This window comes from Diplotaxodon limnothrissa, linkage group LG11 (assembly GCF_057381915.1).
Source record: "Diplotaxodon limnothrissa isolate DT_005_m linkage group LG11, D_limnothrissa_male_GT1.1, whole genome shotgun sequence".
Lineage (NCBI taxonomy): Eukaryota > Metazoa > Chordata > Actinopteri > Cichliformes > Cichlidae > Diplotaxodon > Diplotaxodon limnothrissa.
In genome coordinates, this window is record NC_140606.1 from 40,429,749 (window position 1) to 40,456,441 (window position 26,693).

A 26,693-nucleotide genomic window follows, 5' to 3' on the forward strand; every position below is an offset into this window, starting at 1 on the left:
AGAGAGCAGGGCAGTAATCAATGCGACTGGTAATAAAAGCATGCATCAACATCTCTGTGTTAGCCCGAGAGAGAATAGGGCGACTCTGGCTATATTTTTTAGATGATAAAATCCAATTTTGGTTACATGTTTAATATGTGGAATAAAACCAAGCTCAGAGTCAAAAATAACACCCAGGTTTTTCACTTGTAGTGAAGGACATAATGAAAATGCCTCTAATTTAGACAAGAGTTTCTCTCTCTGAGCCTCAGGACCGACGATTAAAACTTCAGTCTTGTCCTGGTTAAGCTGTAAAAAGTTTTCTGCCATCCAAGATCTTATATCTAAAATACAGTTAAAAAGGGCATTATTAGATTATTCTGTTATTATATGTTACCTTATATATGTAATCAAAGTAGTGGAATTAGAATACTGCTGTAGATCACATTATACCCTTTAATATAGAGTGTGTGAGCTGTATGTAGTTTAGTTCTCATTATACTTTTGAGTTAACAGAACATATTCACATATTAGTTCATTAGATAAATGTGCATCACTCTGTATCCTTGATCTGCTGGGAATGTGTTACACTGTTTTCTTGACATGCTTAATTGTTGAATCATGAAGAGAAGGTTGTAAGCAGGAGACTCTGTGTCTAAAGACAGGGGAGATAGATAGACCACATTCCACACCCCCACCTTACAGAAAGCAGAGAAACAACTGCCGAGGTCATAACTTAGGCGCTGTAACAGAGAAAAATGTGATGTTTTGGCTTTTACGACTAGCTGGGGGCCACTAGAGACTATAAAAAGCTGAGCAACCCGTCACCATTTTGAGACATGTGCCTGACCCTCTGGTAGCATCTCTCCCGTCCGGACGTTGTAATGCTCTGACTGTTGAATTGTATGGAAATAAATGATTGTTGATTGAGCATTGATACACCGAGTATTGTCCTTCCTTCAGCCCAAAGATTCAAAGAATTGGGAGAATTCAACAACTTGGTGCCGTGTGACCCGGATCTTTGGTGTGCTGAGGAGGTGCAGATTTGACCTTTGGTGAGATCGTGAGGCGAGGTGAACAGAGGACCGGTCCAAAAATAAAAAGGTAAGCACAGCCTGTTGTATTATAAATACCAAATGTGCATATTGGGCTTTCCAAATTAATCTGTTCGCCGAGTCACATGTATTTTCACAGTAAATTTGTCGGTGTCTGGTTTTTGGCGCAAGATACTAACAACATAAGTTGAGGCTGAATTCCAGTGTGTTAAATAAACTGCTTCTACCGAGATACTAATAACATACTACGTTGGACTAGTTGCAGTAATCTGCTTCTACCGAGATACTAATAACATACTACGTTGGACTAGTTGCAGCCACTTTACCTTCCACATTTAATTTTGTCTAATACTGGCTTCTGTAGCAATAATACATTAGAATTTATTCTGAAGACGCGGCCATTAGTCCAGTACATTGAAGTCGAGGTTTGTTTATTTTGTTTATGGTGTCAGTGACGTCCTGGCTTTTGCCGGCTATGAAATAGAAGTTGATTTAAGGAAAAGCAGATGCTGGCTTCACGGTGCAGTTGGACGCTGGCAACGCGAGAGCGAAACACGTCCGTAGGTTTGGTTTATGATACGGCGTGTTCCGGTGGTGCGGCCGTGAAGTGCAGTAGTGGTTGGTGCTAATTTTAGTACATTGAACAGAGGTTTGACGGTGGTTTGTGGCGTCAGTCGAGTTTTAAGGGCTGCGGTCATAATACAAAGTAAAAATTTAGTACATAGCAACACCTGGTTTATGATGTCAGGTATAACTTCGGGGATGCAAGCATCACTTTTATGATGCGACTTTGCCCCGTGGTGGCGGTCATAAGCGCAGAGAAAGGGGTATTTTGGTCTATGGTGCAGTGTGCTTTAAGAAGATCTAATAGTTGAGCTCAGAGGTTTCTGTGTAAAATTCCCGCTGAGGAAAAGTGTTGTGTGTGAGTGTGAAGGCGCGCTCTGGGTGAGAGTGTGTGTGTGAAGCTGCGAAGCGCGCTCTGGGTGCTGTCTTGTGGGTAAAGCGCGCACTGAGTGAGAGTGTGAGTGAGGCGCGCTCTGAGTGTGTTTTGTGTGAAGTGTGAAGCGTGAACACAGTGACAGTGACGGTTGATGTGTTTGATTAGGAGGACATTAGAGCAAATACACATTTTAGGATCAAAGGTTGATGCCTAGTGTACCTGTGGAACTTTGCCCTAGGAGTGGCGACCCTCCTGTTCGTGGACGCGCGGGCAGGACCGGCGGCGTCCGGGTGCCGAGGTGGTGACTTGGGGAGGTGAGGGCCCCCGCATAGCTACGGAAATAACACTGGAACGGCCGTGTAATCACGGGTTCACATTTATTCCGGACTAGAACAAGACACATTTTGCGAACAAACGTTGAGTCTAGATTAGTAAAGAAATATAAAAAGGTTGAATTCCTCGTTTCAGTGGTTGAAATTGTTGTGTGCCTGTCCCCTGACGAGTGTGAAATTAAAATAAAGAGGGAATTTGGAGCCACATGGAGATAGACGGGCATAATTGGGTGTATTACTCTGTGGTGTAATAAAAATAAAAAGGAGAGATAGTAAGAGGTGTGCAGTGGAGAATTATGGAGGAGTAGAGAGAGGAATGTGTTGGGAGACTGGCGTACAGTTTACGCTGTCAAGGTAGGCGTGTTGCCTGCTTATCGGTTTAAAAGTGATGAAAATGAAATTAAAATAAATCTCTTAGTGTGTTAATACAGGAAGCTGCGGACCTGGACCAACTGCCCCCACAAGCACAGCGGCCGAAGCAAAATTATAGGTAATGGGAACCACACCCAGCACGAATCAGCAGCTGTGAAAAAGACAGCAGCGAGGAGAGAATTAGAGGAGAAATTAAGAGAAGTTTTAACACATAAAATTGGGGCCAACGGACTTGTGGAGGTTGGGAAGGCGTCCGGAGCATCACAACAAAAAGGTGAAACAAAAACACACACAAGCAGAGAAATCTGAGAGAAAGGCTCCTTTTAAGGTAACGCCTAGTTTGAGAAAAGATAAAATTAACCTGCTTTTATACAAATGCACATACACGCAATGAAGAAACAGCTTACACTCATGAACACGTGAAGATTTTCCAGCAAGGTTAAAGAAAAATTAACATACTTAAATGATGAAGTCTATACATTACTGACAAAGAAACCCTCTGGGTTGCAGGACAACAACTAAAAAAAAAAAAAAAAGGAACACTGGTCTAACCAACCAGGCAAGACACAACAAATTTAGTGGTAAAAAGAGTCAAATTGTGACATGTTTTCTGTTGATTGATTAATAAAAGTGATTACTGAATGAAAGAAAGTTCCTTTTTTGGGCTTTTAAACATGATCTTAAGAATTTTAACATATACCGGTGTTGTCCTGTCAACTTGGTGGGTTAGGAGTTGATTATATCGGGAGAGAAAAAACAAAAAAAGGGGGAGAGAAGGCTGACACAGGGCCTGGCCCCACTGTCTCCCCTCTGAATAACACAGCCAACACAACATCATTTTCCTGTTCGTTTGTTTTTGTTTTTTGTTTGTTTTTGTTTTGTTTTGTTTTTGTTTTTTCTATACATATTTAATTACAGGCTGCTTTGCCGGCCCTGAAAGCCGAGGCTGACTGGACTCCTGCTCTCCCCCATACGTGACACTGACCAAATGCTGCAACAGCTGGACCCACAACAACGACCTGAGAATGTCAACAGACCTGCAGGAATGTGATCTCATGCAGCCGAGACGGAGAGCACTAAACCTAAGGCCCGTTTCACTACACGGGGGAAAATTCCCAGACTGCGTCAGCTGACAGAGCTGTGACGAGACGCCCGCCAAGCCCGAATGAAAAGTAAGGCCGAGCGAAAGAATGCTGACCTTGATAACTTTGCATTCACACTGTGCAGGACAGTGATGGACCAACACGGATGATCGGGTGGCGAAAAAGGGCGTGACCGAGACAAGAGGAGTAACTGAGGACAGAAGGCACCTCAGAATGGACAAAAACACAGAAGAAGATGCAGGTTTCACCTGCGGTGAACATCGACACTGGAGAAAGGACTGCCCCAATTGGGGTCAGAACCAGGACGGACTGAATTTTGAGCAGCAGCAGCAGCAGCAATGGTCGCAAACAAACTGAAAAGGAGGGGGGCAGGACCCCAGGGCATGCTTCAGGCCGTGGTTTACCCAGAACACCAGAACAGGAAAGTGATGAACACACACACACACACACACACACACACACACACACACACACGTCTCCAAACACACAGATTCAGAATGAAGTGAAATACACACATGAACACGTGCACTCGTTGAGTGAGTGAGAAATGACACACACACACACACATTGGAATGCTGATTCACTGAGAAGTGATCCACATACACACACACACACACACACACGCTGATGCAATGAAGAATGCTTTGCTTATGCTGATATGCAAAATGCTGCACACAAACATCCCAATGCATAATTTTTATGAGGAGCCATTGATTACCATTAAATACTTAGAATGTGTTATATGTCACCCAGAGGGCATTTATGTAGATTTTAGGAATAAGCTCTAAAACAGTTTGGTTATGAAAACAATGTCTGTGCGTGATGTCTGTTTATGGCTCAAGGCCTTGACTGAATTCTTTGCTGTGCTTCACACAGCCCTGATGAGGAACAGTGGCACAGAGTGAAAAATGATGAATTAATAGTGTAAGTTTAGGTTGGAGTACGGCATTTTCTGTGATTGAGTTTTAATTCAAGGAGGAACAAAAGGTGTTACGGCACCTGAGGTTCTCATTCCCACACAATATTGTCCCGGCAGGAAGCAAAATGTTCCTGTGAATTTCTGGTTGATTGTTTGGTTTTGTTTAGCGCTAGCTTGATTTTATCAGTGAGCTTTGGCTTGTGTTCTTTCTCGTAAGCGAGAGAGGGATAGTTTTATGCTTGGACATGTCTGCAACGGGCCCTAGTTTGTGTTATTTTAGTAGTATTTTGTTGGTTATGTCTGTTTTCGTTTTTGTTACAGTGCACTGGAGAAAAAACATCTGAGAGGTGTGATCCACCGGTGGTGATATGTTGATATTTTGTGAGTTCATGATTTAACAATCAGCTCTTTAAACAAGGCCTGAAAGATTGAAATTTAAAGCGCTATAAAATATTATTACTGTAAACAGTTGCAAAGTGTGCTTCTCCATGATTGTAATTGGCTTGGGAGAAATTCACTTATAGGGAACACTGATCTAAAAGGATTGCACCGAGTCAATCCGGCCCAAAAAAACAACAAGGAATTGTTTTCCTTTAAAATGATGACATCATCTTGCTGGTGATGGAGGCTCGAATAGGTTGCGCGTGAGACTCCATTATCAGCAACATCTGGTATGAATGTGTATGGAGGTATGCATGTGAATGGACTGTGATGGACTGACGACTAAAAGTTTTGACTGACTTGATACTGAGACAATGACTGCACCCACTTTAGGATTAGTAAATGCCAATAAACAATTCATAAACAATTCACCCAGCCGACAAGAGAAGGGTGGATGCTTCGCTTTGTTTTGTTTTGTTTTTTCAGGAGTAGGAGGATAAGAGAGACTGGAGGAGGAGACTCTAGCTTCACATAAGTATGAACTGCAGACTTAACACTGTGGTTGCTGATTTTGAGTTACTGATGTTTGCATTAAGAAAACTGTGCTATATTAGCTGTGTTTTGATTAAGGTATCATGTTATATTATTGGGAATGCCAAATGCTACAGTGGAGAAGACTTTTGATACCACTCATGACTGGAATATGTTATTATTAACCATAGCAGGCCACTGTAAAAAGTCAATTAAATTTTATAGAGGAAAATCGCCAAAATTGAACAGTCATTCATAGGTATTGTTCAATTTTGGCGATTTTCCTCTATAAAATTTAATTGACTTTTTACAGTGGCATCCATTGGTCTGGTGTCATCAGGAGACAAGGAGATGTACAGCTGAGTGTCATCAGTGTAACTGTGGAAGTTCACTCCATGCCTCCTGATGACACCGCCGAGAGGGAGCATATACAAATTAAAAAGTACGGGGCCTAGAACCGACCCTTGAACCACCACATGTCATTTTATGGATCTTAGAGGAGCATGTGTCCATGCTCACCATAAAAGTTCTGTCTGAGAGACAGGAAGTGAACCAGTTGTGTACAGAACCAGAGAGGCCCACCATGTGTTTCAGTCTGTTTAAAAGAATAGCGTGGTCTACTGTATCAAAGGCTGCGCTTAGATCCAGTAGCACCATGACTGAGAGCTTTTGGGCATCCCAGTTACATCTAAGATCAGTTAAAACCTTTAGGAGAGCAGTCTCTGTGCTGTGGTTCACCCTAAATCCAGACTGGAATAGGGCTGGGCCATATTATACCGTTCACGGTAATACCGGTATAATGTTAGGCAACGATAGGAAAATGAAATATCGCGATAGAATGGGAGTAAAACGCGCATGCGCAGTGCCTTTGTTTTCATACGCACATGGCCGATTGTTGAGTGAAACAGATGAACCAGAATTGGTTTGTAAAAATGGTGCAACTTCCGTGATGTGGAACTGGTTTGGTGTTTGTCCGTCAGATACACAACAAAGCACATTTTTTTGCAGAACATGCAAGCGGCCGTTATTATTGTCATATTTGTCGGACTAAGATGCTCTTAAATCTGGGAGTAATCTGGGTCCTAAACTCCGTATACTTCAGGTCAAACAACACTGCAGCATCACTGAGCGTTAAAAACTGTCTAAATTCTTTCATCTTTAATAAAACGATCAGCATTGCTGCTTTACCAGGTGTAACTATAAAGTTTAACTTCCAGGCATCCATGAAAACAAAAGTTATTACATTTAACGGAGTTAGAAGTTAGCAGGAAGCTAGCGGAAGTTAGCTCGCTAGTTTCGCTAGTTACCTAAGCATGATATAGCATGTTCTGACTGAGAGATTTCTGAAAAAAAATCAAACGTACAGCTCTGCTATCACTTCCAACATAAATGAAGACAGGAAACTAAACAGCAGTGACGTTTGTAGGGTTACTGAAGTTGGGCTAGCTGGTATATAATGATGTGCTACGTGATCGCTAGCGACACAGCTATGTTAGCATAACATAAACAGTGAAGCTGGAGGACGAACACTAACACTTTTCCACTTATAAAAGTTAACGTGAAGGTTCTTCATGGTTAGAGACAAATGCAATCGCATGGCAGGATGCTGTAAACGGACCAAACTTCAGTCAGGAGAACAACTGAGATAATCCATCCACAATACGAGGTTAGTCATTAATATACTGCAACAACATGGGAATAGAGCAGCTGCCAGAGAATTCAACATTAATGAATCAATGGTACAGAAGTGGAGGAAGCAAGAAGAATGAGTTTAATAAAGTTTGATTTATCTGACTGCTTTGTTTCGCTTAATGTGCCTTATAATCCCGTGCACCTTATGGTCCGAAAAATACGTACTGCACACTGCAGTTTAATGTTGCAAAGCACCTCTTTTTAACTTCAGTGGATATTATACATGGTTATGCTCAGGATATGTCAGCCCATTTCTACTGGAAATGCCTTTTGGTTAAACTTTCAGCAAGGAATTTGCATTTGCACTGTTACATTTTTATAAAGCTTTAATGTACATAAAAACCAGCTTCTTGTTTAAGTGAAAATAAATGGAAGGTTGTCTTTTTGCGCTAGTAATGTTGTGGAGTTGTATTTTGTCTCGCATCAATTATATCGTCGGTTATATCGTTATCGCAAATTTTCAAATATATATCGTGATAAATATTTTTGGCCATATCGCCCTGCTCTAGACTGGAATATCTCCAGGATCTGTCTATCATTGAGAAAATCAGTAATCTGAGTAAAAACAAGTTTTTCTAAGATTTTACTTAAAAATGGTAAGTTGGATACAGGTCTGTAGTTATTAAAATCATTACAATCCAAATTGCTCTTCTTCAGAAGGGGCCTCACCACCGCCGTTTTAAAGGCAGCAGGGAAGACACCCAACTGAAGAGAGCAATTCATCATGTATAAAAGCTCAGCCTCAAAAAATCCATAAAGTGTTTTAAAGAGTGAAGAGGGGATTGGATCTAAAAGACATGTGGTGGGTCTCACTGTGGAGAAAACTTTCTGAAGGTTCTCAGCATTAACCAGGACAAAGCTGTCCAGTGTCTCCTCAGGTACAATCGAGCCCTCAGATGTGTTTACAAACATATCGCGATTAGATAAAATATCAGATCTGATGGCGCTGACGTTTCCCCTGAAGTGGTCTGCAAACTGCTCACAGAGTGAGTCTGTGGGGGTTCTTTGGGAGCTGTTAAAATCAGGGTTAAATAAATGATATATAGTGGAAAAGAGGAAAAGAGGACCTTGGGATTATTTTTGTTATTACTGATTATTTTGGCGAAGTATGAATTTCTTGAATTCCTTAGTGTATTATTGTACATTTTAAGTTGCTTGTAAAATATTTGATGGTTGATAGTATTTTTATTTTTCCTCCATCTCCTTTCTGCTGCCCTGCAATTTCTTTTGAGTTTTTTGACTTCTTCGTTTCTCCAGGGTGATGCCTGTTTTACGTTAATCTTTTTGGTGGTGAGTGGAGCAACGCAGTCAAGGCTTTTCTTCAGTTTGCTGTTAAAATGATTAAAAATCAAATCACAGGGTGCAGGTAGAATCACAGGGGGGCATTCGTCTAAAACCCTGGTAAAATTTGCAGCCACTTCAGAGGTTAGATAGCGCCTCCTCACAGTTCGCACCGAGGTCTCCCGCTGAATAAAATAGGGCTGCTCGATTATGGCAAAAATGATGATCACGATTATTTTCACTGAAATTGAGATCACGATTATTTGACGATATTTATTTAACCCTTTAAGACCTACTATAGAACCAAGTCCACCAGAGCTTATATTTTTTTTTTTACATGCTGTAGTGCCATTTGTGGGAGCATTTCAAGTTGCTATACATCAATACAACTGTTATAGCCCATATTTTAATAATATGTATGCATTAAGTCCATAGTAATTACATAAATTGCAAAAAAGTGCAATAAACTACAAAAAAAATTGAAAATCGCTTTTGTTTTGTTTACATATATTTCTACTTGGAGAAATTTAAGAGGTTTATCCCTCAAAACTTTAAATACAATAAAGTTGCAAAAAATAGTTTCCCACCACAGGAAATTTATTTTGAGTGTCTTCATAGTTTTATTTTGGAGATACAGCAATTTTTATATACTGCAGGAAAAACAAAAAACAATCCTATGATGCAAATTTGCAAAGAAAACAGCATGTGCATCATTTCACTGTGGGAAGTGTTACGAACAGCTGATAGGAACGGCAAAGCGTGTTTCTGGAATATTATGTTTTTGTTCCTGCAAGCGCTTTTTATGCAATTTTTGCAAAGCTATATGTGGAACGAAACCGTGACCGAGGACAAGCTGATGGCATCAGATGTAAGTACAACTCCTCCGGTTTCATATGCAAAACAAATTATTGCGCTAGCTTACGCGGTTCAGGTGCTACAGGGATTTAAAAATAGTTACGCAAAACAGAGCGTGCTGCTCTGACCGGCTTTAAAGGGTTAACAATGACTTTAAAAAAATAATATAAAATAGTGTGCAACACCACTGAAGTTTTTTTTTTTTAAACTCTCTTTTCAACCAACGGCAGTCACTCTCCAAATAACTTCTGCTTAGCTTTCCGAGCTTCCCTCGGGTCCTCTTAATCAGCGGTCTCCAACCTTTTTTGCACCACGGACCGGTTTATGCCCGACAATATTTTCACGGACCGGCCTTTAAGGTGTCGCGGATAAATGAGGGAGGGGCTAATAATCGGCTCAGTCATTTTTAATGATCGTTGAAAGCCCAGATCGTAATCGTGATTAAAATTCGATTAATTGAGCAGCCCTAGAATAAAACCGGTGATGTTAAAAAACACACAGTAGTGGTCAGAGACAGCCAAGTCAACAACAGAGGACACGCTGGTGGACAGCCCATGGGTGATGACCAGGTCCAGAGTGTGTCCTCTGTTGTGAGTCGGCTGTGTGACGTGCTGGTAAAATCCAAACAGTGAAGAATGTTTAAGAATTCTTTTGATGCAGGGTCAGAAGGATTATCTATGTGCAGGTTAAAATTATCATATTATATTTTGAGTGTATGTTTGTTAAAAATTCTGAGAATTCCTTGATAAAAGCAGCACTGTCTTTAGGTGGTCTGTAAACTGTGACAGATAAAAGTGGAGGGCTGCTGAAAACAATAGCATGGAATTCAAAAGTGGTAAAATGATCAACCCTGGTGAATTCATCCTTCCTTTTAAACACCATTAGATATAATGACATCACCTGAGACAGGTGTGGCATCCTCTTCTTGTGTGTCAGTGGGATGTCCTGTCTGCAGCTGCCTGTCCATCCCTCTGTTTGTCCTCAAACATTTGACCTCCAGAAGACAGACATCTTCCTCAGCGATACGCCGCATCGCCATCGTCTGAAACACAGAGAGCAATGAGAACGTTACTGATTGAGATCAACAAAATCATCAATATGGGAACTCCACCTTCAGCTGCTGATACATTCTTTAATCTGAATGAAGGTTTAAACTCTGATGTTCTTCACACCCAGCTTATGTCCTATTGATCAATCAGAGATGTTTATCATTTTATAAAATATGAGCATAAAGGCTTAAACTTGACAGCCAGCTTATGATGAAACAGGTGATCACTGAACAGCTGGAGTCAGCTGGCAGACGAATAGTTGCTGATAAACAGAGGGTTAGGTTAGGGTCCCTCTAGCAAGATTTACCTAATAAAGTATCCAAACTAAACCATTTACAGCTAGATGTGAAAATAAAACAGTGTGTTAAAATAAGTAAGTGAAAAGACTAAATGACCAAGCTCAAGCTCAGCATTCAGGTTACAGTTCGGTGCTTCTCCTGGAACGGTGTGACCACTGTGACCGATGAGGTCGTCGACGTTACGGCGAGCCGGGGCTCCAGCGCTGTGCTAACTCAGGGACCGCAGAGTTCCAGCATCAGCACGGGACCTACCGGGAGCTTCACGGTGTTATGGTGGATCCACACAGAGCCGATTAAAGCTCAAGCTCAAACTGCTCAGCAAACATAAACATGTTGGTGTTTGTGTGTGTGTGAGAGCGAAAGCTAATGTTAGCTTAGTTCGCAGACTGAGCAGGCGCAGTATGGTTTGTTTAGCGCGTATTGCTCCAAGATCAATAAATAAAACGGGACCCATTGCCCAGGAGACAGAACCGATCACACGGACGGAAGGAAAGGACTCACCGTCAGGCTGAAACCGACAGCCATCTTTTACGCTCTCATCTTCCGATGTTTGCTCCGTTAGCCTGTTAGCTTAGCTTCTGTTCCGCCAACATCAATATCACTTCCGGGGCGAGACCTTGACTGGGGCTTTGGAGCGACAGAGGAGCGAAAGCACCACATCAGCCAGTAGCGGTTTTTGATACGGGCGACACGGGCGGTTGCCCGGGGCGGCATCACGGGCATCGGCAAAAAAAAAAAAAGAAAAAAAAATTGTTCGTACTCATGCTGCCCCGACGTCAGCCAGCGCATATTGGGAATGGTACAGGCACCGATCGGTTTTCTATCACCCATTTGCTGGGAGTAAGGGCGCCCTCCGTTTGCGAGGTGCGCCTGATGCTTGCGGCACAGGGAGGAGAGGGCGGGGCGGCGGGGGATTCTCTGGCTGGCTGGAGCGGCATCTAATAACTCGCAAAATAAAAACAAAACAACAAAAACATGAAAACACCAGACATTATGATACAGACTTATAATTTTCACCGATGTTTTTTTGAAATTCTATACGCGAAAAGTGAGCGCGAGAGCCCTCGGTGCGCCTGCTCGCTGCTGAAGTCAAAGTAAACTTTATTGTCATCTCCGCTACATACAGTCCAGAGAGACGAGACGACGAGGCTCCAGTTACAACAGTGCAAGTAAACAAACAATAAATATAAGAACAGTAAGAAAATAAATATACGCTTTAGGACTCGGGGTAAAGGGATCAATAACAATTTAAAATGTATAATTTACAGTTTGATGATTTAAAGTCTCACACACAACTTGTCGAAAGGGGAGGGGCCGGCTGCTTCCAAATAGAGCCCATTTCATTCATAATGTTGTAAATTATGTGTAATGGCTATCTTTGTTTCTTCTTGGAGTTCTCTATTTCTCTTATATCTAAAATAAGAGTCTGGATGGACAAGAGGCTGTTTTACGTGTCGGTTTGTGCAACAACGACAGTAAAACCATCGTGTCGCTCCGCCATTCGCTTGTTTTATTTCTCACAAACCTTTCACAACAAAAGCACCATATCCTTTTCAGGCTTTTCAAAATAAAACATGTAATAACTATAAATGGCGCTAACATTCCGGCCCCTAATTGTTACTGCTAAGGCATAACAATTACATATTAACACAATAAAGCGTCATTTAATATCAACACTCAGAATCTAACTGGCTTAACCAAACATTATATGAAACATAAGTCATATGTGTTGAACATAAATCTGTTACACATGAGGCTGAGATTCAAACTGTTGCCTCCATTTCAAGCAACAAACATAACTTGTCGATAGGCCTCTCCAAAACGCTAGTTTTGGTTTTGACAAACACACGTCTGACAAGTCCATGTGAGTCTGGAACTGTTCTCTCAACCTTTCCCATTAACCAGGAACTTCTTGGTGCACTGTCATCAACTATGAGAACAACATCTCCTGGTCTCAGATTTCTCCTAGTCACTAACCACTTCTGTCTTTCTTGTAGAAGCGGCAAATACTCTTTAGTCCAACGCTTCCAAAAAATGTCTGACAGGTACTGCACCTGTCTCCACCTTTTTTTTTGCATACAAGTCCTCTCTTTGAAACAATCCAGGTGGCAGTACTGGCTGCCCTTTAAGAAGAAGTAGATGATTAGGTGTAAGTGCGTCTAAATCATTGGGCTCATTAGACGCTCTTGTTATTGGCCTGCCGTTGACAATTGCTTCAACTTCACATAGCAATGTCCGCAAGCATTCATCATCCAGAGGTTGCTGCTTTAGGATCTGGTTAAGAATTCTCCTAACTGAGCGAATTTGTCTCTCCCAGATTCCTCCAAAATGTGACCCTGCTGGGGGGTTAAATATCCAGGTGATGCCCTTTTGCATGAGCATTTCTGAAATTTTTGAATGATTCCATCCCTTGATTGCTTCACGCATTTTCTTTTCTGCACCCACAAGGTTAGTGCCATTGCCTGATCTCATGACAGACACTTGACCTCATCTTGCAATAAACCTCCTGAATGCATTTATGCAAGAATCAGTCTCAAGTGAGTGGGCAACTTCTATGTGTATTGCTCTAACAGCAAGACATGTAAACAATACACCATATCGCTTAACTCTGCTGCGCCCATGCTTGACCTCAAAAGGTCCAAAATAGTCTACGCCCACATTTGTGAATGGAGGTTTGTCAGGAATCAGGCGATCTTGTGGCAAGTTTGCCATTCTTTGTTCACCAGGTTTCGCAGATGTCCTTCTACATGTTACACACTTTGACAGGATCTTTCTTATTGCTGAATCTGCCTGTGGAATCCAGAATCTTTCTCTCAGCCTGGATAATATGTAATTCCTTCCTCCATGGCCTGTTTCTTGGTGAATGTGTCTCAGAATCAAAGTAGAAACATGATGACTTTTAGGGAGAATCACTTGATGCTTAACATCGGCTGGTAGTGCAGACTCATGCAACCTACCGCCAACCCTTAAAACTCCATCCTGGACAAAAGGATCCAGCTTCGCAATGTGACTGCTCCATTTAAGCTTGTCACCTTTTTGAAGACTTGCAATTTCTTCTGCGAAGCTTTGATTTTGACAAAACTTAACAATCTCAGTTTCTCCCTTTGCAACATCTGCAGTGGTAAGTGAAGATCCCTTAATACATGTTTTGAACTGCTGCATTTGACCTGCAACCTTTTCAGATTTCCTTTTGCTGCTTTCACAGCCACTTGCTTGTGACATGAGAAGCTTCCTTAACCTGCCAAGCAGCTGCTTGAACGTAAGTATCCAGGAAACTGCTTTTTTTAGACGGTACCAGTCTGAATAGTGAGAGATCAGTTTGTTCACTGGATTTTCATGTAATTTTGTAACATTCACACTCATCACCTCTTTGACTTCGACATCATTTTTTGGTATTTCTTTAATGTCCGGTGGAATTGGCCAGTTTTTCTTATCTTTTGTCAAAAACTCTGGCCCAGCAATCCAGTTTTAACACTTCATGATAAGATAAGATAAGATAAGATAGAACTTTATTAATCCCTCGGGTGGGTTCCTCTGGGAAATTCGATTTCCAAAAAAAGCACAGCAACGACCGAAGTTACAGTTACAGAATTGTTATATATATATATATATATATATATATATATACACACACACACACACACACACACACACACACACACACACATATATAAATACAGAGACAAATATAAATAAAATATACAAAGGGGATAAATAGAATAAATAGGAATAAAAAATAAAAATACAAGTGAATTGCACATTTCAAGTATTGAGTCTATTGCACTGTTGACTATTTACAAAAAGTATTGCACAAGGTATTGTACAGTGAGGTGAAGAGGCACTACAGCTTAGTTGTTCCCCCCTCCTTTGTCCTCCTGTTTCCCCTCCCTCTCCCCTCCAGAGAGGAGTTAAACAGTCTGATGGCGTGTGGGACAAAGGAGTTTTTAAGTCTGTTAGTTCTTGTCTTGGGGAGAAGCAACCTGTCACTGAACAGACTCTTCTGATTGTTTATGGCCGTGTGCAGAGGATGCCCAGCATTGTTCATAATGTCCATCAGTTTCTTTAGTGTCCTTTTCTCTGCCACTGTCACCAGAGTGTCCAGCTTCATGCCGACCACAGAGCCAGCCCTCCTGATCAGTTTCTCCAGCCTGGATGAGTCCCTCTTTGCTGTGCTGCTCCCCCAGCACACCACAGCATAGAAAAGTACTCCAGCAACCACTGACTGGTAAAACATCCTCAGGAGCTTCCTGCAGATGTTAAAAGACCTCAGCCTCCTGAGGAAGTACAGTCGGCTTTGGGCTTTTTTATACAGGTGCTCTGTGTTGCATGACCAGTCCAGTTTATTGTCCACCCACAGCCCGAGGTACTTGTACTTGTTGACCACCTCCACCTCCTCCCCCTCTATCTGAACCGGCAGTGGACCTTCTCTGGACCTCCCGAAGTCCACAACCAGTTCCTTAGTCTTTGAGGTGTTGAGTTGCAGGTGGTTTGTGTGACTCCATGCGACAAAGTTCCTCACCAGACTTCTGTACTCCTCTTCCTGATCATCCCAGATACACCCCATGATGGCCGTGTCATCTGCAAACTTCTGAATATGGCATAATTCAGAGTTGTAGCAGAAGTCAGAGGTGTACAGGGTGAAGAGAAGAGGGGACAGCACAGTTCCCTGTGGTGCTCCTGTGCTGCTGACCACAGTGTCAGACGTGATGTCCTTCAGCCTGACGTACTGTGGTCTGTCGGTGAGGTAGTCGGAGATCCAAGCCACCAGGCAGGGGTCCACCTCCATCCTGTTCAGTTTTTCTTGAAGCATACAGGGCCGGATGGTATTAAAGGCACTGGAAAAGTCAAGAAACAGGATCCTGACCGTGCCTTTTCCCCCATCCAGGTGTGAGTGGGCTCTGTGTAGGAGGTACAGGATGGCATCCTCCACTCCGACACCCGCCTTGTATGCAACTGTAGTGGGTCCTGGGCATGTTGTACCTGTGGTCGGAGGAGGTTGAGGAAGAGCCGCTCTAGAGTCTTCATAAGATGTGACATCAGTGCCACCGGTCGGAAGTCATTCAGCTCATTGGGCCGGTTCTTTTTGGGGACCGGGACGATGCAGGATGTCTTCCATAGGGCGGGCACTCTCCCCAGTCGCAGACTGAGGTTGAAGACTCGTTGTAGCGGCTCCCCAAGTTCAGCAGCACACGCCTTAACCATCCTAGGACACACCTTGTCTGGGCCTGCTGCCTTTCTGGGGCGAAGCTTCCTCAGTTGCCTCCTGACCTGATCCACTGTGACACTGGGAGGTGTTTGGGAGGAGGGGAGGGGGGGAGATGTCTTGCTGCTGAGAGAGGGATTGGAGGAGGGGGGTGTCATGGTGTCAGGAAGGGGGGGAAGCGAGGGAGGCAGGAGAGTGGGGAGAGGACTCTGTAGTGAAGGTGAGGGTGAGGGTGGGGGGGTTGTGGGCTGGTCAAACCTGTTGAAGAAGTTGTTGAGTTCGTTTGCCTTCTCCACAGTCCCCCCCACTGTGCTTTTCTTGGTGTTGTGGCCTGTGATGGTTTTCACACCATTCCAGACCTCCCTCATATTGTTCCTCTCCAACTTCTGCTCCACCTTCCTCCTGTAGGTGTCCTTTGCTTCCCTCAGGCAGCGTTTCACCTCCCGCTGTGCTGCTTTCATCTCCTCCTTCACTTTGCTCCTGAAAGCCTTCTTCTTCATGTTGAGGACAGCTTTGACTTCCTGTGTTACCCACGGTTTGTTATTAGGATAACACCGTACCGTCTTAGCAGGGGCGACTGTGTCCACACAAAAGTTGAGGTAGTCTGTAAGACAGTGTGTCGCCCCCTCTATGTCCTCACCATGTGGGCTCAGGAGCACATCCCAGTCTGTGGTGTCATAACAGTCTCTCAGAGCATCCTCCTTTTCTGGGGTCCATCTCCGGATGGAGCGCGTTGTGACAGGCTGCCTTTGGACGAGGGGTGTGTATTGTGGCTGTAGGTAAACCAGGTTGTGGTCTGACTTCCCTAGTGGGGGGAGGGGGGTGGCTCTGTATGCATCTCTCACATTAGCATACAGTAGGTCAATTGTCCTGTTGCTCCTTGTGGGACAATTCACAAACTGGTGAAAAGCAGCCAGAGTAGAATCCAGTGTGGCATGGTTAAAGTCTCCAGATATAATAATGAAAGCCTCGGGGTTTTGTGTCTGAAGTCTTGCTGTGACTGTGTGTATTTTCTCACAGGCAGCTGTTGCGTCGGCCCTCGGAGGGATGTAAACACACACACAGATCACATGACTGAACTCCCGAGGTAGATAATATGGCCGCAAGCTAACAGCTAGCAGCTCCAGGTCCGGACGGCATACCGAAACTTTAACGGAGACGTGTCCAGGGTTACAGTATCTGTTGTTAACGTAGACAATGAGTCCCCCACCTCTGCTTTTTCCGCTGGCCTGCGTGTCCCTACCGGCTCTCACGGATGTGAAACCGCATAGGTCTACGTTAGCCTGCGGCGTTAGCTCGGTTAGCCACGTCTCCGTGAAGATAAACAAGCTGCACTCACGGTATAGTCTGTGGTTGTTCAGAGCGCACAGTTCGTCAATCTTATTCTGTAACGAGTTCACGTTGCCCATGATCACTGTCGGGATTGATGGTTTGAATCGCCTCCGGTGATCCGCTCTCCTCGCTCCAGCTTTGCAGCCTCTGTAGCTCCTCTTTAGCTCGGCCGGGATGTTGTGTCGCATGCCGGTCTGTCCCTTTGTTTTTAGTGCCAGCAGCTCCGCTCTCGAATAAATGAAGGAGCTGGTTCCAGAAGTTTTGAAAAGTGCATTATCCATCTTGTATCGCTATATCTAAGAGGTATAAGTAGAGGAAGGTGAAAAAAAACTTTGAAAAGCCTAGTCTAAAAAAGTTAAAGTTAAGAAAAAAGGTGCGGTGTTGCAGAGCTACTTGGAAAGGCTGCCGTCACTCCAGCGCCATCTTGGAATGTGTCTGTGTTCATTCCTCTTGAAGCGTGGTCAGCAGGGTTTAATTCAGAGTTTACATACATCCACTGACTTGGTTTTGTGTGTTCTCTAATAAGTGACACTCTATTTGCTACAAATGTCTTAAATCTGATGTTCTCGCTGGAAATGTACTTTAAAACAGTGGTACTGTCAGACCAAAACACAGATTCTTCTTGTGGCATTTGCAGCTCCTTTCTCATGAGCTTGTCCATTTTTAGTGAGTTTCTCTTTTCTGGTTTGTGATACGGAGGTAAGTAACAACTCCGTAACCTCTCTCACTGGCATCAGCGAAGTTGTGCAATTGTGTAGATATGACCACTCCAAATCCAGCAGGTTTCAAACACCTGTTGACGGTAAAGCCATGAAGTTTTGAAGCTCTGAATGCCAAACTTGTGACCTTTGAGCCAGTTCAGCTGGGATTTCCTCATCCCATGAAATCTTCCTGCCACATAGCTCTCGCAGGATGATTTTTGCTGGCAGAATGACAGGAGACAAAAAGCCCAATGGGTCATGTATTGCACTTACAAATGAGAGAATGCCTCGTCTAGTCTTTAGCACAGGTTTTTCAGTTATTCTGATCTTGAATACATCTGTCTCTGTGCACCAGTTCACTCCTAGGACTCTTTCATCTGGTAGTGCATCATGTCTAAAATCGAAATCTTTAATCTCCTTTGCTCTTTCCTTTTCAGGAATGGAAGCAAGGACAACTCTGCTGTTGCTCATCCACTTTGTTAAGTGAAATCCTCCACTCTCACACAATGCAGTCAGGTCCCTGACCATAGTACATGCCTCTGTTTCATCTGAAACTGACAGAAGACAATCATCTACATAAAAATTGTTCAGAACAGCAGTAACTGCTGCTAGTGGCATTTTTTCTTTAGCATCTTCTGCTGCTTTTTTTAGTGCATAGTTTGCACAGCTTGGGGAGGATGTTGCCCCAAACAAGTGCACCATCATTTTGTATTCTTGCAGAGGTTCATTCAAGTTCCCATTTGGCCACCAGAGAAAACGCAAAAGATCACTGTCCTCTGGAGGTACTCGCACCTGGTGATACATAGCTTCTATGTCTGACATCAAGGCAATGTGATCCCACCTAAACCTTGTTAGTACTCCAATCAGTGTGTTCGTTAGGTCTGGCCCTTGCAAGTGTTCTTCGTTCAGTGATTTCCCTTGAAAGGATGCTGCACAGTCAAAAACTACACAGAGTTTTCTTTTCTGGGGGTGGTACACACCATGGTGTGGTACACACCATGGTGTGGTATGTACCAAACTCTCTCATTTTCAGGGGTAGTCTTTGTGTTTGGTACCTGAACTGCGTAGCCTTTATTCAGCAAGTCAGACATGAAGCTCTGATACTCCTTGTGAAACTCTGTGTTTCTGATTAATTTTCTTTTCAGATTCTCTGCCCTCTGCATTACTGCACTCCGGTTGTTTGGCATTTTGACAGCTTTGTTTGTCAAAGGAATACCTATGCTATAATGACCATTAATCCTTTCAACTGTGCCATTGACAGAATCCATAAACATGATGTCTTCTCGTGACATTTCCTGTTTTTCCTCAGAAGCTTTCTCTGGAAAATCATAGTTGAGCTGTTGCATCAAAAGATTCTCAACATTAGTGACAGAGATGCGATTTACCGAAACACTCAGCTCTCTGTCAGAAGGAGTAGAGCAAGAATCTCTCTTGAGAGGGCCATTGATAACCCAACCCAGGACTGTTCGAACAGCATATGGACCGTTATCTTTACTATGAATAATTTCCCATGGTTCCATAGCCTTGTGCACATCACATCCTATCAAAAGTCCAATGTCTGCGTCTGAATGTGGGAACTTGATTTGCCGAAGATGTGGCCACCTTTTTAAGTCATCCTGTGTAGGGATGTTCTCTCTAGACACTGGAATGTCTGCATGAGTGTAAATGTCAGGAAGATCTATATAGGTGTTCTCATTTAAACCACACACTTCTAATCCTGACAGGTGGTAACTTGTCACCATCTTTTCTTGTCCCATTGTGCGAAGCATGAATTTTGTCTTCTTACCTTCTACACCCAATTGTCTCATCAGCTTTTCTGAACAAAACGTGGCTTGGCTCCCATTGTCCATGAATGCATAAGTCTCAATCAACTTATTGCCTTTCTTCAACTTAACCCACACAGGAACGATCGATAACACATGAATGCCTTTTCCGGCCCCTGTGGCTCCACAAATTCTGCCTGAAGTGTGTGTTTCATCACTTGTTGTGGGAATGTCTGAAACATTTCTCTGGATGCAATCATCTGCCTTACTGTCCTCCTCCTTTGTCCAATGAAGCATACTTGGATGTCTCTTAGAGCAGTACTCACATAATGATCTTTTCTTACAGTCCTTACTCAGATGACCTTGTGTCAGACATGCAAAGCACAGACCCTTTGCTTTAAGGAACTCTAGTCTTTCTTTGTAAGGCTGGTTTCTGACCTTTTGACATTCTGCCAGTGTATGGAGTTTTTCACAGTATATGCATGGTTTCTGGAAGGCATTGCTAGTGTGACAAGAAGCACTTTTATTAATTTCAGGTGACCTTTCATTTGCAGCTTGTGTTACACTTGTAGCAAATGTGCTTCCCCTTTGCCTGGATGATCTAGTCATTCTCACATTTGCAGATGACTTTGCTTTGTCTTCAGCATCCTTAATGTCACCATACAAAGGATCTGCAGCTATTTTTGCTTGTCTGTTTATGAATCTGACCAGATCTGAGAACTTTGCTCTCCTTCCACTTGTTTCTTGAATGTCAAAGGCAGAGACTCTCCACATTTCTCTCATTTTGTATGGCAGTTTAGAGACAATAATTCTGAGGTTCGTGGGGATCTCCATCTCTTGCAGTTGACTGATGTCTTGCATTGCATTGTTACAACCAGTGAGAAACAGTGAATAGCTATGAAGAGCCTTTGCTAGGGCTGGGCGATATGACCCAAAATTCATATCTCGATATTTTTTAGCTGGATGGCGATATAAGATATATATCTCGATATATTTTTTTAAAGTCATAAAGTAAGAACAAAAAGAGAGTTCTTAGTCAAAGCTGTGTCCCAGATGTCACACAGGCACTTTTATTAACATAGAGCAGATGTACATAAAATTTACTCAAAAATAAATTATGAGCATTTATTAAATAACATTGCTCCATAAATAAAAGAAAACAATGTTGTTTTTGTGCATAACAAAAAGCTCACAATTGTGCAGTCAAAATGTAAACTAAAAGACGCTGAGTGCAATAACAAAGACAGATTTCACAGCTGCTCTGTTCCCAACTTGTACTGCGTGACTGACAGCCTGGAGTTTGAAATCCGCTTCGCAACCACGTCTCTTAACAGGTGCCATTTATGGTCCTTATACACAGTAAGGTAATATTACGTTGAAGCACAGTACGTATCACTCCGCGAGGCTCAGCCGTAATCCTCCGACAATCCATCAAGCGGTGCAGCTCCGTAGCTTATCAAAGTCGTACTAAAACATTTTTGACAGATTGCTGAGCGCCGTGTTCCACATAAAATCGGTTCACGGCCATCAAGCACAACCAGAATTCATACATAAGGCGCGCTGTCAACTTTTGAGAAAATGAAAGGATTTTAGTCCGTGCAGCACCTCTGGGCTGCATGGCGTTAGCGTGGTTAGCTCGTTAGCGTGGTTAGCTAGCTAACACGTTGACGTCCAGCCCCACAGGGGCAATGCGCAGTAACTCGTTAACGGAGACTTGCCGTGTCCATCTTGTCGCTTCCTGCAGGTGAAGCGATGGGGGAGGAGGGGGAGTTGTGTTCAGTGAAGGAGAGGCGAGGCCGAGTAACGTTGCGTAAAGACGAAAGTGGACGAAAGAGAGGCAAACTTGCGGCTCCACAAGTATAATTATAACGTAACATAGACTATATCGATATAAAGGATATTGTCACATCTTATATCTCGTATAAAAATATATCGATATTTTTTAAAAACTCGATATATCGCCCAGCTCTAGCCTTTGCATCATCTGTTTTGATTTGTGGCCAATTGAATGCTCTGTTCATGCAGGCAGTTGCAATTCTCAGTTCATTACCATAATGACAAAACAGCAACTTCCTTGCCTCACTGTAGCCTTGTTGAGGATTCATGTGCTGACAACTTCTTACCAAATCTCTGGGCTCACCTCTGGTGAACTGTTCAAGGTAATATAACCTGTCACTGTCACTGTCAGTTTTATCATGAATTGTATGTTCAAAGGCTCTTATAAATGGTATGAACTCAAGTGGATCACCACTAAAGATGGAAATGTCTCTTTGAGGCAAATGTGACAGTCTATGTTGTTTGACTAACATCTCAGTGATATCATTTTGTTTCAACATGACTTCACATAGATTCATTGGAATAACACTGGCATCAGTTTGGTGCAAGTCATCTTGTTGTTTTACACTGTGACTGTTTACCTTTGACTGCCCATCATGTTCACCTTGTACCTTTGGCTCTTGGAAGCTGAAGTGCTTAACAGCTGATTCACACTGTTCCACATCATTTTTACAGCTCTCATATTCACAGTCCTCTAACACTTGTATTTTGGCTGTAGAAGCAGCAATAGCTGTCTCGATCTCAAGCTGTTCTCTTCTTGCTTTTAACTTACATTCTTCAATGTCCAAGGCTTTGTCTCTGTTTCAAGGATGCGGCTCGTGCGAGCAGAGCAGCACGCTCTGCTTCTTCTTTCTGCCGTACAGATGATACCGAAGAAGCTCTGGACGATCTTGATGAGCGGCTACTGACTGAGCTTCTTCCAACGCTGGTACCTGATTTCTTTGCAGTTAGTCTAGCAGTCACTGACATGCTGTCATCTGGGCTCACGTCATCTTGATGCTGATGTCTTGTTACGATGATCCATTTCTCAACTTCAGTCATAAACGCACTGAACTGCTCCTTTTTTGGATTGAACCAGAGCATCTGGTCCACATTCCTTTCATCTTCTGGCAACAGCGACAGTACATCATCATTTGCCCGTAAGAATTCTTCATGCAGCTTTGAAAAGTTACTTAAATGTTCATCAACAATGTCACGGCTTTCATTCTCTTTCATCAGTCCGCTAATTGTATTCATTTTTGAAGTTAATTGTGACAGCTTGGACCTTCTTGCGATTATGTGCCTGCCGACTCTATCAACGCCGACTCTGCATTCACCAACGAGCTGAATCGGTTCTACGCCCGTTTCGAGGTTAGCCAGGCGGCTAATGCTATCTACCGCCTGACTACCGAGGACAGTGACGTCATCAGCGAGAGACCGGTGACCAGCATCGCGGAGCATGACGTCCGAGCGGCACTGAGGAGAGTGAACACAAGGAAAGCGGCGGGGCCAGACGGCATCACCGGCTGTCTGCTGCGCTGCTGTGCTGACCAGCTAGCAGGTGTGTTCACTTACATCTTCAACGAGTCCCTGGCGAAGTCTGTGGTCCCCACATGCTTCAAAAGATCCTCCATCATCCCTGTGCCCAAGAACAGCAAACCCTCATCCCTGAACGATTACCGGCCAGTTGCACTGACCTCGGTAGTAATGAAGGTGTTTGAGAGGCTGCTGAAGAACATCATCTCCTCCTCCATCCCAGACACCACAGATCCGCTGCAGTTCGCCTACAGATCCAACAGATCCTCAGAGGATGCCATCGCCCACGTCCTACACACCACTCTCAGCCACGTGGACAAGAAACAGGGTAACTATGTGCGAATGCTGTTTGTTGATTACAGTTCAGCGTTTAACACAATAGTGCCCTGCAGACTGTTCACAAAGCTGAGGCATCTGGGACTTAACAGCCGTCTGTGTGCATGGGTGTTGGACTTCCTCACTGGCAGAACTCAGGTGGTGAGGGTGGGCAGGTGCTTCTCCAACAGCATCACCATCAACACAGGAGCACCTCAGGGATGTGTCCTCTCGCCACTGCTCTACTCCCTCTACACTTCAGACTGTGTGGCCACCCATGGCTCCAACACCATTGTGAAGTTTGCTGACGACACAGTGGTGTTGGGTGCCATCTCCAACAACGATGAGGCGGCCTACGTGGACGAAGTGAAGAATCTGGCATCGTGGTGCCAGGACAACCACCTCCAGCTGAACGTCGGCAAGACCAAGGAGCTGGTGGTGGACTTCAGAAGGGGTCAGCACAGAGACTACAAGCCCATTATCATCAATGGAGCTCCAGTGGAGAGGGTGCAGTCCTTCAAGTATCTTGGTGTCCACATCTCCTCAGACCTGACATGGGCTGCCCACATTCAGGTCCAGACCAAAAAGGCTAGGCAGCGCCTGTATCACCTACGACAACTGAGGAAGTTCAGGGTCTCTCCAAACATCCTCAGGATTTTCTATACAGGCGCTGTGGAGAGCATCCTCACACAGAACATGACATGTGTATATATATATATATATATATATATATATATATATATATATATATATATATATATATATATATATATATATATATATATACACACACACCCAGCACGCCCCTGCGGGCGGTTTATCCTTCAAGCTCGGGTCCTCTACCAGAGGCCTGGGAGCTTGAGGGTCCTGCGCAGTATCTTAGCTGTTCCCAGGACTGCGCTCTTCTGGACAGAGATCTCCGATGTTGTTCCCGGGATCTGCTGGAGCCACTCGCCTAGCTTGGGAGTCACCGCACCTAGTGCTCCGATTACCACGGGGACCACCGTTACCTTCACCCTCCACATCCTCTCGAGCTCTTCTCTGAGCCCTTGGTATTTCTCCAGCTTCTCGTGTTCCTTCTTCCTGATATTGCTGTCATTCGGAACTGCTACATCGATCACTACGGCCGTCTTCTTCTGTTTGTCTACCACCACTATGTCCGGTTGGTTAGCCACCACCATTTTGTCCGTCTGTATCTGGAAGTCCCACCGGATCTTAGCTCGGTCATTCTCCACCACCCTTGGGGGCATCTCCCATTTTGACCTCGGGACTTCCAGGTTATACTCGGCACAGATGTTCCTGTACACTATGCCGGCCACTTGGTTATGGCGTTCCATGTATGCCTTGCCTGCTAGCATCTTGCACCCTGCTGTTATGTGCTGGATTGTCTCTGGGGCATCTTTACACAGCCTGCACCTGGGGTCTTGCCTGGTGTGATAGACCCCAGCCTCTATGGATCTTGTGCTCAGAGCTTGTTCTTGTGCTGCCATGATTAGTGCCTCTGTGCTGTCTTTCAGTCCAGCTTTGTCCAGCCACTGGTAGGATTTCTGGATATCAGCCACCTCCTCTATCTGCCAGTGGTACATACCGTGCAGGGGCCTGTCCTTCCATGATGGTTCCTCGTCTCCCTCCTCTTTCTTGAGTTTCTGCTGCCTGAGGTATTCACTGAGCACTCGGTCAGTTGGGGCCATCTTCCCAATGTATTCTTGGATGTTCCTTGTCTCATCCTGGACTGTGGTGCTGACACTCACCAGTCCCCGGCCCCCTTCCTTCCGCTTAGCGTACAGCCTCAGGGTGCTGGACTTGGGGTGAAACCCTCCATGCATGGTAAGGAGCTTTCTTGTCTTTATGTCAGTGGCTTCTATCTCCTCCTTTGGCCAGCCTATTACCCCAGCAGGGTAAGAATCATGTTCTTTGATTTCTCCAGTGCCTTCAACACTATTCTTCCCTCGGTTCTAAAGGACAAGCTGGTGAACTCTGGAGTGGACCATCACCTCACTACCTGGATCCTGGACTACCTCACCGACCGACCACAGTATGTGAGGACTCAGGGCTGTGTGTCGGACAGGGTCGTCTGCAGTACGGGGGCCCCACAGGGAACGGTTCTGGCTCCGTTCCTCTTCACCATCTACACTGCAGACTTCTCCCACAATTCCACCCAGTGCTTCCTGCAGAAGTTCTCTGATGACTCTGCAATAGTCGGCCTCATCACTGATGGGGACGACAAGGAGTACAGAGGTCTGACCCAAGACTTTGTGGACTGGTGCCAGCTGAACTACCTCCAGATCAACGCCAGTAAAACCAAGGAACTGGTGGTAGACTTCCGCAGGCACAAGCATTCTCCACTGCAACCACTGAACATCCAAGGTATGGACATTGAGGCTGTGGACAGCTACAGGTACCTTAGTGTTCATCTGAACAATAGACTGGACTGGACTCATAACTCAGACGCCCTCTACAGGAAAGGGCAGAGCAGGCTGTACCTGCTGCGGAGACTCAGGTCGTTTGGAGTGCAGGGCCCACTCCTGAAGACCTTCTATGACTCTGTTGTGGCTTCTGCTATCTTTTATGGTGTGGTCTGCTGGGGCGGCAGCATCTCTGCTGGGGACAGGAAGAGACTGAACAGGGTGATCCGAAGGGCCAGCTCTGTTCTAGGATGCCCTCTGGACCCAGTGGAGGTGGTGAGTGACAGGAGAACAGCGGCTAAGCTGTCATCCCTGATGGACAACATCTCCCACCCCATGCAGCAGACTGTGACAGCACTGAGCAGCTCCTTCAGTGGGAGACTGCGGCACCCACGGTGTGGGACGGAGAGATTTCGCAGGTCTTTCCTCCCCACTGCTGTCAGACTCCATAATAAAGACTTTAACTGATCAAGCACACACATCCATACATATGCAATAATACTAAGTGCAATAATCCTTTCTGTCATCGTTGTATTTTTACTCAGTTGTATATAGTATTTGTATTTGTATTCTATTTTTATCTTATTGTATATTTATTTTATTTTATTCTACTGTATATAGTATTTTATTTTATTCTATTCTGTACAGTTGTGTACTGTATTTATTCTTATTGTATTCTAATTTTTGCCTCATAACTTTTGCACTGTCCACTCCTGCTGTGACAAAACAAATTTCCCACGTGTGGGACTAATAAAGGTTATCTTATCTTATCTTATCTTATCTTATCTTTGTTACCATCCGACTACACTTCTCCAGTCCGAACGACATTCCAATG

General features: G+C 44.1%; 1 protein-coding gene across 1 annotated transcript in view; it reads right to left on the reverse strand.

Annotated features, from left to right (window-relative positions):
- The window catches only part of gon4lb (gon-4 like b), a 36,333-nt gene extending 24,943 nt beyond the window's left edge, over positions 1 to 11,390 (reverse strand). Inside the window, exons 1-2 of the mRNA XM_085366770.1 lie at positions 11,290 to 11,390; positions 10,341 to 10,482 (exon numbers count right to left, since the gene is read on the reverse strand). Of these exons, the coding sequence (XP_085222896.1) occupies positions 10,341 to 10,482; positions 11,290 to 11,313 (166 nt within the window). The 5' untranslated portion in view covers positions 11,314 to 11,390. The remainder of the gene's footprint in view (positions 1 to 10,340; positions 10,483 to 11,289) is intronic.
- Between the last annotated feature and the right edge of the window lie 15,303 nt (positions 11,391 to 26,693).